This window comes from Hydra vulgaris, chromosome 09, assembly GCF_038396675.1.
Source record: "Hydra vulgaris chromosome 09, alternate assembly HydraT2T_AEP".
NCBI classification, from domain to species: Eukaryota; Metazoa; Cnidaria; class Hydrozoa; order Anthoathecata; family Hydridae; genus Hydra; species Hydra vulgaris.
In genome coordinates, this window is record NC_088928.1 from 15,947,501 (window position 1) to 15,961,527 (window position 14,027).

General features: G+C 28.7%; 1 protein-coding gene across 4 annotated transcripts in view; it reads left to right on the plus strand.

Annotated features, from left to right (window-relative positions):
- LOC100202958 (DNA topoisomerase 3-alpha) overlaps positions 1 to 5,329 on the plus strand; it is a 72,980-nt gene extending 67,651 nt beyond the window's left edge. For 3 of the 4 annotated variants that reach the window (XM_065804840.1, XM_065804839.1, XM_065804841.1), the window contains exons 34-35: positions 969 to 1,043; positions 5,188 to 5,329. In XM_065804840.1, the coding sequence (XP_065660912.1) occupies positions 969 to 1,043; positions 5,188 to 5,222 (110 nt within the window). In that variant the 3' untranslated portion in view covers positions 5,223 to 5,329. The remainder of the gene's footprint in view (positions 1 to 968; positions 1,044 to 5,187) is intronic. The other variant, XM_065804838.1, reaches the window with a different exon arrangement.
- The last annotated feature ends 8,698 nt before the right edge of the window (positions 5,330 to 14,027 follow it).

The window sequence follows — 14,027 nt, forward strand, 5'->3', positions numbered from 1 at the left end:
CTATAAATTTTCAGTGTAATTTAAAATTGACAATGTTTTCTTGCACTATTTTTTGTTTTTATTATTGCTAAAACATTAATTACTTAAATATTTAATAGTTACTCCTTTTAATAAGTGGGTTGAAAAACCAATAAAATTTATTCAAAAATAAATTTACCCTTTTGTAACTAAGAAAGTTATCTAGTAATTAAGCAATATAAGTATCCATAGCAACTAAATAAAAAAAGTCATCACTTTTATAAGAATTGCGAGCTCATATTGGTACTCATGCCAAAATAAGTAAATATAGCACTTGTAATATATCAGCAAATACTAAAAATATGTTGTTGCTAAGCAAAATAAAAGTATCCATAGCAACAAAATAAAAAAATAACACTTTCATAAGAAGCGCAGACATCATATTAGTACCCGTGCTAATTTCAGTATAATATAGCCCTTATATTAATTTAGTTATAAATTTTGTCCAGTAAAAGTGAATTCTGGCCCACTGTTCACTGTGCTAATCCTTAAATAAATTCGATCAAGCAAAATAAAAAAATGACAAATAAAACAAATATAATTAAATAATAAAAACAGTAAAAAAATCAAAACATTCTGAATATCTTTATTTTAACTAAAAAAAAAAAATATTCAGGTCTATTAAGTTGCATTTTTATGGTTTTTTCACAAACTATAAAATTTAGTTAAGCTATAGCCTATATAAGCCTTTACTATATTGTGTGTGTATATATACTCAAACACAAAGTTTGGTGTATAAAAAATTTAAACTTGTAAATTGTAGAAGGCCAAATATCAGTTAAATTAAAGATTTACATTTTTGCTACAGTTTCATAATCAATAAACTTATTGTTATTTGGACTGTTTTATTTCAGGGAGTTTTTTTTTTCTTAAAAGGAAAACACTAATTGCTGATTCTTTCATTGTTAAAAGTTGAATTGAATCTATATATAGGTTTGAAATATTTTTAGGTAAAAGAAAAGCACCTGGTGGTCTACCTCAAGAACAAACAAAGAAACGAAAGTGTGGAGTTTGTGCTCGTGAAGGTTTTTATATTAGTTTATATTCATACTATTTGAAACTTTTATAATTATTTGTTTTAATTATATTGGAATATATTAACATAATATAAGACCATGGTTACTGCCTAGAGGGTGCTTTATTTTGCAAAATTGCAATGACGGTTTGATTTATTCCAATGTTAGTAACATAAATTAATTACTTACTAGTTTTAATTTGTTCTGAGAAATTGGATAGAATAATTATTTTTTGAAGCCATTTTAATGTTTCCAAATCTAGTTATTTTGAGTCATCAGAACGTCTTCTTTTAATTGACTGAATGACAAAATGTCTTCATTTATTTTAAGGAGTGAGTTGATTAGTATATGATCTGACATTTATAATCTTGTAAGAATTTAGATTTTATCTGCTTGTTATTTTTCCTTCCTTTCTTTTTTTTTTCTTTAACAACTTTTTTTTTTAATCTTACAAATTTGAAATCTTTCTTTGGATCTAGTTTTTAGATTTTTAATTCTCTATCCAAGAGTTGGAACTAAAACAATTAAAAACTTTTCTTGTAAGGTTTTTTAGTATAAGTTTATCAAAACTTAGTCAAATTACAAAATATGGTCTTATATCAAATGAAATTTTAACTTACAATTTAAACTCATATGAAATTACATACACTATAGTGCAATTTTTTTAATTTAGTATCTAACTTATTCTAAAAAACATATATCATATCAGGTCATTTATTTGTATATAATTTAAGTGAAATATAAATATTACAATATTGCATTTAAAATTAAAATATACAAGACATGCTTTCTAACCCATTATTGCAAGTTACTACTATCCATAATCGCAATCAGACAAGTTGAACAAATGCTTAAAATTTTAATCCTTGATTTTGCTCGCATTTTTTGTACTTCACTTCGGCCTCTGCTTTATTTTCTACAGCAGCCTCTGCAACATTTTCTTCAGCAGCTTCTTCTTTTTTTAGCAGCCCCTGCTACATTTCTGCTACATTTCTTTTTCCTTCAAAAACTTGTTTTTTTATTGTTTGTTTCTTAAAAACTTATCATTTAGTTTTAATTAGAAATTTTTTTTTTAATTTTTTATTCAAGTGGCATCAAATAGTTTTAAAAAAAATACAAATAATGCAAAGATGGAAATTACTGCATAAAATATTTAAAACTATTTCTTTAATAAATTTTTTGTCAAATAGAAAAATTTCAAAAAAAAAAAGTGTTCTGTCTGGACTACTAATTTTAAATACATCTTTGACAAATTAGATTCTCCTAAAGAATTTATATACCACAAAGTAAATCCCATTGTTTATGGTGATTATAAACATAAATAGCAATTATAAATAAAATTATTAAAAAATAAAAAATTGTCTTTTCTACATAAAAACATATAATACAAATATCAGCTATAAAAATTCAAAGGTTTGAATTCAATAAATTTTAGCAAACAATACCAAAAATAACCTTTTTTTTATATTTAAAAAAAAAAATGATTATGTTTTTGCTATATAATTGTAAAAAAAATTTTATTTAAACCTCTATGTGGAATAAGCATTTTATTCAAGTAACCAAAAGTTTGAATGACTAAAAATTCACTTCAACGTGAACTTTAAAGGAGAGGCTGTAAACTTGAGAGAAAACAAAGTTATAATCCCTTGAATACTCAAAATTTACTTGGAATTGTAAGATGATAAATATATTGCATAAGTTAATTATGTGTGCATAAGTTTATTACGTGTACATTATTACATTTAAATAAATTTTAAGGGTTACCTTTAATGTTACTTTCTGTTTCCAAATTTCGAACTTCATTCAAAAAAATTTATCATAAAATTTAGGAACTAAAATCATTAATAATAAATTGTTGTTTTTTGATGTATTTTGAAACAAAAACATTTTTAAATTTGTATTAAATGTATATTTTTATGTCTCTTTTCATAAATTATTTTTCAAGTTTAGACATGTTAAGTTAAATTCACCTTAGGTCATATATGTTCAAAATTATGACTTAATTATTTTAGATTTTTATGAAGACCCTCAATCTTTGCTTGTTGTCTTGGAATCTTGATTTCTTCAGAAATAAGTTTCAGCTAATTAAAAGAATAATCAAAATTAAAAATTTTTGATTAAACTTTTTTTGATCAAAAAACAAAATCGTACTATTAATTGTAATAGTTTCAAGTGATGTCAATTAGCAGCAAATTAGACAGTAATGGCGATTGCCATTACTGTCTAATTTGATGCTAATTGCCTGCGAAATTGCATAATCAGTAACAATAAATGTACAATGTTTTGTATGCAAATCAAGGTTTCATGTTGTATGCTCATCTTATTTATAAGAAGATAAAGTATCAAGCAAAACCACAGTTTTCAATTTTCCTCTTCCTTCCAGTAAAAAAACTTTTTGTTCTTTTATGGTGTTTACTCACTCAATCTGGAAATAAGTGTATCTTAGTCAGAAATATTGATGCTCTCAAATGTAACATTGCTGATATCAAAGCTCAATGAAATAAAACAACTGTTAAAAAAACCTATTCCAAGTGTTGAAAGTATTTTAAACTTTTGCAAAGCTATCTTTATTATCACTTCATCACACCAAGATATCTTTATTATCACTTTATCACACCAAGATATCTTTGTTATTACCTTTTTTTTTTTTTCAAGTTTCAAATTTAGAAAATCTTTTTTATTGAATTAAAGAGTGCCTAACCTAAAACATAAACCCTCAGTTTATGCACATTCGACTGCGGCTATTCCAACTTAACATAAATTTGAATTGACTTTTTAAATCGACTTAAATTTTATTGAAATTGACATTTTATGATTTGACTTAATTTCAGTCGATTAACGTAGACTCTGCTGCGTCTACGGCTTTATAAATCAATGATATAACCGATATATCATCGTTGAAAAAATAGTTAACAATAATATAATTATGAAATAAAAATTATAATATATTTAAACAACAATAATAGTTAATACGCATTTGCAATACTATAATGTTAATTTGTACCACGACACTAACTTAATTCTAAAGAAGTTATATAAATAATATATTTATCTAAAATTAAATATATCTTCATTTTTCCATTTAGTCACTGTTAATTTATACAACTTTATATCAGTCCAAAGGAGTACAAAAAAGAACTTCCCCCATACCTATTTAAATCAGTCGATGTATGTAACTACTCTGCGACTACAGCCGTATCAGTCAATTTATGTACGCATTGATTTATTATTATTATTATTTTGTGAAACTTTAAACAATATAGATAATAAGTTAATATAGTTATAATTAAACAACTATAATAAATAAAACGTATAAAACAACTTTTAAATATCCAAATCCAAATATTTGTTCTCTTAAAAAGAATCAAACCTTCACCCATGTAAGCCGCGTCTCAAAATATGTAATATTAAACGTCCACGGCCTTATGCGAAGGTGTGGTAATAATAAAAATAAAAGAATTTAAACATTTTTTGCGTAAAAATAATAGTTTTTTTGTAATTATTTATTTGTACGTGCATGCAAGTAATGACCACAAAAAAAATTTTAGGGGATGGGGAGTGGTACGAATTTGTTGCGTAATTTTAGGGGGGGTAGGAGGGCAGTAATACGTGAAAATCTGTTACTTAGGAGGAGGGGGTCCAAATTTTTTTAATATTGCGTGATGGACAACCCCTTCATTTTATTATTTTAATGCTCCAATCGCTTTGTTTTGTTTTCATTTTAAATAAAAAAAGTATTTATTTTATTTTATATAGAAGACTGCGATAATTGTTGATGTATTTGAATAATCTTAAAATTCAAATGTCAAAACCTTAATTTACATGTTTAGAACATGTGTAAAATAATTTATGTGCTTTGCACCAGTATACTTATTAAGTTATTGTATTTTGAATTAATTCATTAAAAAAATGTTCCTACTAAATTGAGGCAAAGTTAGCGAGACAATAAAATAAAGTATAAAATAGCATTCTCAATTTATGTATTCTCTACTAATATAACATTTATACATAGTTTATTAAGTTTTGAAAGTTTTTTAATATTTAGTGGTACCACCTTAATTAATTTAGAGTGTGTAATATTTAGTGGAACCACCTTAACTGCTTTAAAAAGAAATCATTTAATTTTTTATATTTGTATATTTATTTATTTTAGGCCATACAAAAAGATCGTGTCCATTTGCCAAATGAAATCTGCCAAATTCCAAACGTATATGTAAATTTGTATATATTGCCAAAATATTTTGAGAAAATTGTTAAAAATTATGTTTGTTTTTTTAAAGACTAATGAATTTAAAGTTGTTGTTTTTAAAGTTTAAAATTTTTAGAGTTAAAAATAATAAGAAACACCTTTTGAGTTTTATTTAATATTTAATATTTTTAAACAATTTCAGTATTTTAATATCGACTAGTAAACATTAATATCGATTGGTAAAGAATAATATCAGTTTAAGGGGTATACTCAGAAATTAAAAAAAAAAAAAAAAAGCCTAAAACTGATTTAGACATAATAAATGGGAGTTTAAGTTTGGTGCAAACAAACGAAAGTTTTGTACCCCTAAAAAAATCATTTTTAAGGTAAAAATTTCCAAGTTGCAAACACGTCTGGCTTCTTGTTTGACATTATATTACATTAATGTAATACATTATTTTGAAATATAGTTTAAGTTTGTTTTTGTTGATTTATAGTTCAATTTAAGTATCATTTCTTTGCTAGAAATTTTATTTTTAAGTTTCAAACATAGGTAAGCCAGATAAATTAAGAACTAAACAAACAAAAAAAGAAGATTATTAATGGGAAAGTTTTACGTGGCAGTATAAGTGTAAATTTTCTCCAAGGGTAGACATGTACCTCCTACAGATTGTCGAACTGTCATAAAGTTTCTCTTTTCGCAAGGTTGAAGCAGTCATCAGCTTCACACAAAAAAAAAAATATACCAATATTAAAAACAATGACGTGACAAGATATACAATTATTGATTGTTCAACTTTTTCTGACGTTATTGTTTTGTGCTGTCTAACTTGTTTCTAAACGACTTTAACAATAATTAAAAAAAAACGCAAGAACTTGCTTGTGAAATTTCTGTTTTTTCACAGAGTAAATATCTAAGGGACTTTTACACCTCTAAATAAATTAACAAAAAAAGAAACTATGATATAAGCACTCGAACAGTATACACAATGAGGACTCTATTAGATTAGGGTTACTTTGAACGTTTTTGAGATATTTTTACTTGCTCTTCCTTCACTATTGACAATATTGAAATTTAACAAAATGAATATAGGGGCTAAGATTGACTCTTACATAATTCAAAATCAAAACTATTTAAATAAAAGATTTTGTATAATATTAATTTAAATAGTCATTCAAAGTTACCCCACAAATGGGGTAACTTTGAATGCGTTTTTTTGTAAAAGCAAAACCTATTCAAAAACGTACTGTTTTGTTTTAATATTAAATAAAAACAACAGTCTAGTTTCACACTAATTTATTTTTGCTAAAATAAAATAATATTATTTTATAACAAACACTCATTTAGTATTTTATTTTATTTTAATGGGTAAGTTTTAAGTGGACCAGCATTAAAAAAAAAAGTCTCATTTACATCAATTTTACTGACTGACCATGCAAGTGGAACATCTTTACATTTTGCCAAAAAAATCCTCAAAAAAAAATACTTTTAAAAAGGGCAAAAGTAATTTTTTTTCTTCCCTTTGAGCCTGCTTTTTCCTTGACATCAACATAAAACAATAGTTAAGTAAATTAATTACTGTTTGGCTTACTAAAATTACAACTACCATCTGTCAAATGATTGAAGATTATACTTATATCTAATAGGTAAATCCTATATTTCTTTCAAAACCACTACCTTTTGATCTAAAAAATGTAATGTTTATAAGTAAAGAAAGAACAAAGGAGATTTATTTTTTGTAATTGTCTGTGCTTTTTTTGAAACAAGAGGTTTTCGATTGATCAAGTATTTTCCTCTAATACTATTAAAGAGGTCCATACAATGTAACATCATGAGATTGCAATAAATGGGTAGAATTACCATTTATATAACAAGATACTTTTTCTTTGCAATATGATACTATTTTCTTTAGTAAATTTAAGTACCTTTTCACTGTATAGATTGCTTAGATCATAACTAATAGGAACTTTAACTCCTACAATTTGACAAAAAACAAACCAGTCAAAAGAGTGAATAGAATCAAACCGTCCTGACTTTAATTGTATTGTACATTAGGTGGTCCACTTTTGGTCCTTATTGTCCATAAATGGTTAGCTTTATAAACATAACCAGAGACAATTTGACTAGAAGCACATTTTTGTATATTTGTATACTGTGGATTTTCCATGTGTTTTCGGATTAAGTTTTAAAAATTTATTATGTAAGATGGTAACTTGCACCCAATGAAAATTTAATGCTTTCATCTTATAATGTTTATTGTTAACATAAAATTTGAAAACTGGCACTCAGTATAATTTATATACTGCCTTACGTAAGTTTGTTTTCGTTTAAACGTGGGATAGTACTGCTATGAAATACTAAACAAAAACAAATTTAAAGATAAATAGCAGTACTTTCAACAAACTTAATTCAACACAATATTGAATGTACATACACATATTATATGACATATTTTTCATACAAGATTTAAAATTTATTAGTGTTTTGCAAAAAAATTCTTTAGATACACAGACACACACAGACAAATATATATATATATATATATATATATATATATATATATATATATATATATATATATATATATATATATATATATATATATATATATATGTGTGTGTGTGTGTGTGCGGGTGTGTGTGTCTACGATGTAGAAACACACACATATGTTTATATATGTGTATATATATATATATATATATATATATATACAGTATTGAACAAAACATTTGCGACTAACATCAAACAATGCTAAAAAGTGTTCCTGATTTTACATGTTTTAAAAACAAAACAAACTATACTACCACAGCAAACAGTTCAGGAGTCTGGAGGCATAGCATGCCATGACATAAGCAATCAGCTAACAGGTGACAGCACACAGGCAGAGTTTCGTTGACAAGTGTCATTTTGCAGCGGACAAAACAAGTGCAACTATTTTGGTTTGTTTCATTTTCTTAAGTCTGGTCCGAGTCAACGTCACGGAATTTTTTTAATAATTAAAGGAAGTATCCAAAAGTTTCCAGAAGAAGCATCTGGAAGCATCCAGTAGCATCCAGAAATATCCAGAAACATTCAGAAGCATCCAGAAACTTCCAGAAGCATCGAAAAGAAGCATCTAGAATCTTCCAGAACAGGTTCATTTTACTATATAAGAGACATGTAAATCGACATGTAATTCAGTCACTATATGGAAGTCAATCAGTCAGTATTATCAAGACAGTTTATCGAAGTGAGTTTTATCAAAGTGTATTATCGAAGAACATCAATACAAGAAGTGAAATACAACAAGTGTTTCATTACATCAATACAGTCCACATCCAACTAAGACGTTGTGTTCTACAGAGCATTTTTGTATCATCACAAGGTAAATGTAACACGATAAGCCTTGAGAAGCGTGATTATTTATTTTTATTATTTTTATGACTTCAAGTGCAAAAATGGCTCCTGACAGTCTTGGATTGGAACTAAGAAAGAAAATTATTGGCGATTACGTAAGTGGAATGTCACAAAAAAGAATTTGTGATAAATATCGCGTGAAAAAATGGACCGTATCAAGACTATGTTCCAAATATCGTTCTACGGGGAAGTTGGCAGCAAATAACAAAGGTGGAAGACCGCGTTCCACCACTTCTAGAGAGGATTCTATGATCGTCAGATCCGTCAAGAAGGAACCCTGGATATCATCAGTCGAGATACAAAAGCAATTAGAGCTGCCTGTATCGGACCGAACAATCAGACGACGTGCTGTTGAAGCCGGATTGTTTTCTCGACGCCCTGCAAAGAAACCGCTGATTTCACTAAAAAAACCAGAAGAAAAGACTCCTGTTTGCTAAATCTCATATTGACTGGAATGTTCATAAATGGTGAACTGTCCTGTTCAGTGATGAATCAAAGTTCAACATCATTGGGAGCGATGGCATTTGCCGTGTACGTCGACCGGCCGGAAAACGCCTCCATTTACGTTACTGCCATATACCGTGAAGCATGGTGGAGGCAATGTAATGGTCTGGGGGTGTTTTTCTGCTAACGGTCTAGGTCCAATACATCGAAACGATGGAATAATGGACCGTTTCATGTATAAAAATATCCTGAAAGATGTTATGTTACCTCATGCTGAATGGAATATGCCAATAAAATGGGTTTTTCAGCAAGACAATGATCCGAAACACACTGCAAAAGTAGTCAAACAGTAGTTTCAAGACAACCACCTATCGGTGATGGATTGGCCGCCTCAATCTCCGGATCTCAACCCTATCGAGAACCTGTGGGAGATCGTCAACCGCAGAATTAATCGTTAAGGTGTTCGTAATAAGGATCAACTGTTTGAACAAATCCAAAAGACCTGGGCTGCGATTCAACAAAGTTTCATTGATCACCTGATCGAATCTATGCCTCGAAGATGCAAGGCTGCGATCGACAACAAAGGATTCGCCACGAAATATTGATAGCAAAATACAGCTTGGTCAACATTTTGTCGAGTTGCACTTGTTTTGTCCAGAAGGAAACCAACCTTTTTTTAATACTTTTGATTAATTTAATAATTTTCGTGTACAAATAATGAACTTTGTGATGAATAAAACTTGAAGAACTTTGTCTCTAAACAGTTACATAGTTATTTTTCTAAATTGAAAAAATGCAGTACTTTTGTATAAAGAAACTAAATTAGCATTATTTGGTTGCACTCGTTTTGTCCGATACTGTATATATTTATATGTGTGTGTGTGTGTCTACGATGTAGACACACACAAGTATGTTTATATATGTGTTTATGTTTATAGACACACACGTATATAAATATTTATATATCTGTGTGTGTTCAGATACAGAAACAATGTGTATGTGTGTGTGACTTACTGTTTATACAAATGATACTTTAATTTTTATTCATAATAATATTATATATAATACATGTATGACAAAGGAATTTTTCAAGTTATTTCGTGTTTTTGACTATTTGACCCCATATGTAGTGGGTTTACTTTGAACCTTATTCAAAGTTACCCCATATGCGAAAAAATTTATACAATAAAGTATGTTATGCTATAGCAATGGAATATAACTATAGTAGGCTAAAAAACTTCTTTTGATTTTACATGCCTAATAAATTTATAAACAAAATTTATGCAACTTAGACAACAAGCTGCTACACTAGCTGAGGCAGTGTACAAAGTATTCTGACTAATTTTTTTGAGAAAAATATCCGAAATATTTAATTCGTTTTTTAAGGAATAATAAAATCAATAAACAAAGTAAAACTTTAAAAAATCAAAATATAAACTATTTTTAACACTTTGATGTTTAAGGTTTGAACAGATTCATATAAGTACTTGCCATAATTACAACTTGAAAAAAAATAGATTTGTATTCAAATTTACCCCACTATTCAAAGTAACCCCGGTTTACGGTACATCTTTGAATTGAAAAGTTTACAAATTAATGAACATGCAAAAGCCAATAGCTCCAAAAAATTATGAAAAACTTATTTTTGAAATTAATAAATGATACAAAGGAGGCAGCTTATAAAACAGTTGCTGATGCTGTATCTGATTTAAGACTACAGTTTCAAGATGACAATAAGATTCTGGATATTGGTGTACTGTGTGATGGCTCGTCACAGTTTAAGGGATATTTCTCATTAAACGGTGTGTTTGCAGCACTTTTCATAGGTGGTTAGAAATTTCGTAGCTAATTTTGACATTGGGATGAAATCTTCAGTTTTAGTTTATTAAAAACTGTACATGGTTTAGAGTGTTACGCAATAAATGATTATATCAACAAAAAGAAAACACGCATTAAATGGTGCATGATAATCATCAAGTCATCAAAGTTATCGACTTTGATGACTTGAGGTAGGAAACATGAGCAAGGTTTTTGTTTTCCTTTAATTTCTTTCATTATTTCCCAAGTGCGTTTCGAGTTATGTTTATACTTATTAAGTAGTTTAGAGTAGAGTTGTTAGTCTTTGGGCTTGGCCTGGCCTTAAGGCTAAAAATTGAGGCCTTGGCCTTGGTCTTTGCTTTGAAAATTTTGGCCTTGGCCTTAATTTTTTTGGCCTTAGCCTAAAAAAAATTGCATATTTTCTCATTGATTTCGTTGAATTCTGCGCATAACCTTGGTTGACAGTAAAACCTATTTTTACAAAATGTGGTTTTATTGTCGCAGCACTTGCTGCTTACAGTTTTGTTAATAATTGGCCTTAACGAAAGGCAAAAATTGAAGTCTTTGCTCTCGAAAATGTTTGCGTAGGCCTTGGCCTTGAAACTCTAAATCTTGGCCTTGTCCTTAAAACTCTTGGTCTTGGCCTTGTAACTTCTGGCCTTGACCTTGGCCTTGGCCTTGCTACTTTTGGCCTTGTTAACAACTCTGTTTTAGAGTAACAGTTTTTAAAAATATCATAAATAATTTTTGTTTAAGCTTTGAAATAAATATATTTTAAATTTTGTTTAACTTTTTAAATTCTTTGGTAATTTAAGGTTTATATGAGTTATTTGGATTGATTGTTTTTTAATAAATGGAAATTTGGCATCGTAGATAGAGTACAATATGCTAAAAAAATTATTGTAAATAGAGTTTGCGTTGTCATTAAAGTTTATATGCTTTCAATGAAGCCATGATAATTGTTTTTTAAACTGGTTAACATTAGTATGGTTAAGAGAACGCTGTCTAAATGTTTGCCTCGATTTAATTTTTATTAAGGGCTTTCAGTTAAATATTAAATATTATCTTTTAGCATTTAGTTTCAGTTTTTATGCGTTTTCTCAGTTTGAGATTTTTCAATATGCCCAAAATTTAAAGAGAGCCGTTTTACTCAAAATTTTTAACAAATTTTTCTTTTGATTAGAGCTGTGTTTTAAGTGGATTTGTGAAAGGTTGAGAACTGCGTGGCTATTTTAATTTTTTTAAAACTCTTTTCTGTTGTCAACTAAAGTTGACAACAGAAAAAAGTTTAAAAAAAATTACGCACAAATAAATAGTGAGTCAAAAAAACTTTTGGAACGCTTTCAGATATTTAAACAAAGATACAAGTTCTATAAAGAATCCATTACTTCAGAATTCGCAAACAACTGAAAAATACTGAACACTTCAAAAATAACAAATTGTTATGAAAATTGATGAATTCCACCCTGTACAAAACATGATGAACAATAGCTGAAGAATATAGTTATGGCTAGGGGAGGCTGGTTCTCCTTGGGACGCCATGTACCTAGGGACAATCAAATATTTTGAGAATTTTGTATGAGAGCATAATATTTTTTGCATGTGGCAACACTCCATCTCTTGAGGTCAGTTGACAGCCAAAATGTCATCGTGTTGGTGTGAAGCGTTGCAGAGTGCTGATTAAAAATTGATTTTACAACCCTTTTACGTAAGTTTTTTAACATTTTTCTTTTTTAATTTTGCTCTTATAATTTATTTAACAAAATATTTCTTAGTTTATACGAATACATTATTTTGTTTGCTTGAATATTGCGTTAATAATATCTCTCAAATCCTAACCTCAAATTTTTAGTCGGCGTTTTTTGTCAATTTGACGCCCTGTTGTACTTAGGACATGTACCTAGGTACAACAGAGTGCCGAACTTCTGTATCATCAGGAATTATTTGAGTTTTTTTATGTAATAAAAAATTCATTTATGAATCGTGGTGTAATAAATAATATAATTGTGACTCATTGTGCAGTAATTAATAGGAAATAATAGTTGTAATTTAATTTATGCCAATACAAATAAATAATTAAAGTTATAGTTATAAGTTATCTTTAGTATTTTTTTGTTTTCATTCTAGATTTTGTTCGTCATGCCACGCAGCAAGAAACAAAAAGGCAAGATTCAGATAAAGAAGTTGTGGAGAAGGCTGTGAAGGAAATAATTGCAAATAAAAATACAGTCAGAGACGCAGAAAAAAAATATGGAATATCGAGATCGATGCTTTGCCGCCAAGTCAAAAAATTTAAAAAATCTGGACCTGAAAATTACTCGTATGAAACAAATTATGGACATCGGAAAGTTTTTACTCATAGCGTAGAGTGTTTACTGCTTGAGTATGTTCAAAAAGCTTCTCAACTTCATTTCGGATTAACAACAAAGAAGCTGAAAGAACTAGCTTTTCAATTTGCCAAAATAAACAATAAAAATATCCTAAACAGTGGGAAAAAAATCAAGAAGCGGGCAGTGAATGGCTGCGTACATTCAAAAACAAATTTAAGGAAATTATATCATTAAGGAAACCTGAAGGGACTAATTTGGGCCGGGCTACTTCATTCAATCGGGAAGGTGTAAAGAATTTTTTCAATATATACACCGACATTCTACAACGACACCACTTCGATCCGTCAAGGATTTATAATGTAGATGAGACAGAAGTTTAAACTGTGCAGGCTTGTCCAAAAGTATTTGCAAAGATAGGAGTCAAACAAATAGGAGCAATGACTTCGGGTGAGCGAGGCATCAATGTAACAATGATTGCCAAAATGACAATGATGAGAGGAGCTCCTCCAGGATCAATTGGGGCAGCAAATCCCTCTGGTTGGTTGAAAGAAATAAAATTTAGTGAATTTTTGGATCATTTCATAGTGCATGCTCATCCAAGTAAGGATAACCAGGTAGTTTTATTAATGGACAATCACGTGAGTCACATTTCTATTGATGCTTTTGGCAAAGTCAAAGAAAATGGCATTTATTTGGTGACATTTCACCCGCATACTACACATAAGATGCAGCCGTTAGATAGAACCGTCTTTTAGTCCATTTAAAACACATTACAATAACGCTGTAACCAACTTTATGATATCATCAAAAAACGC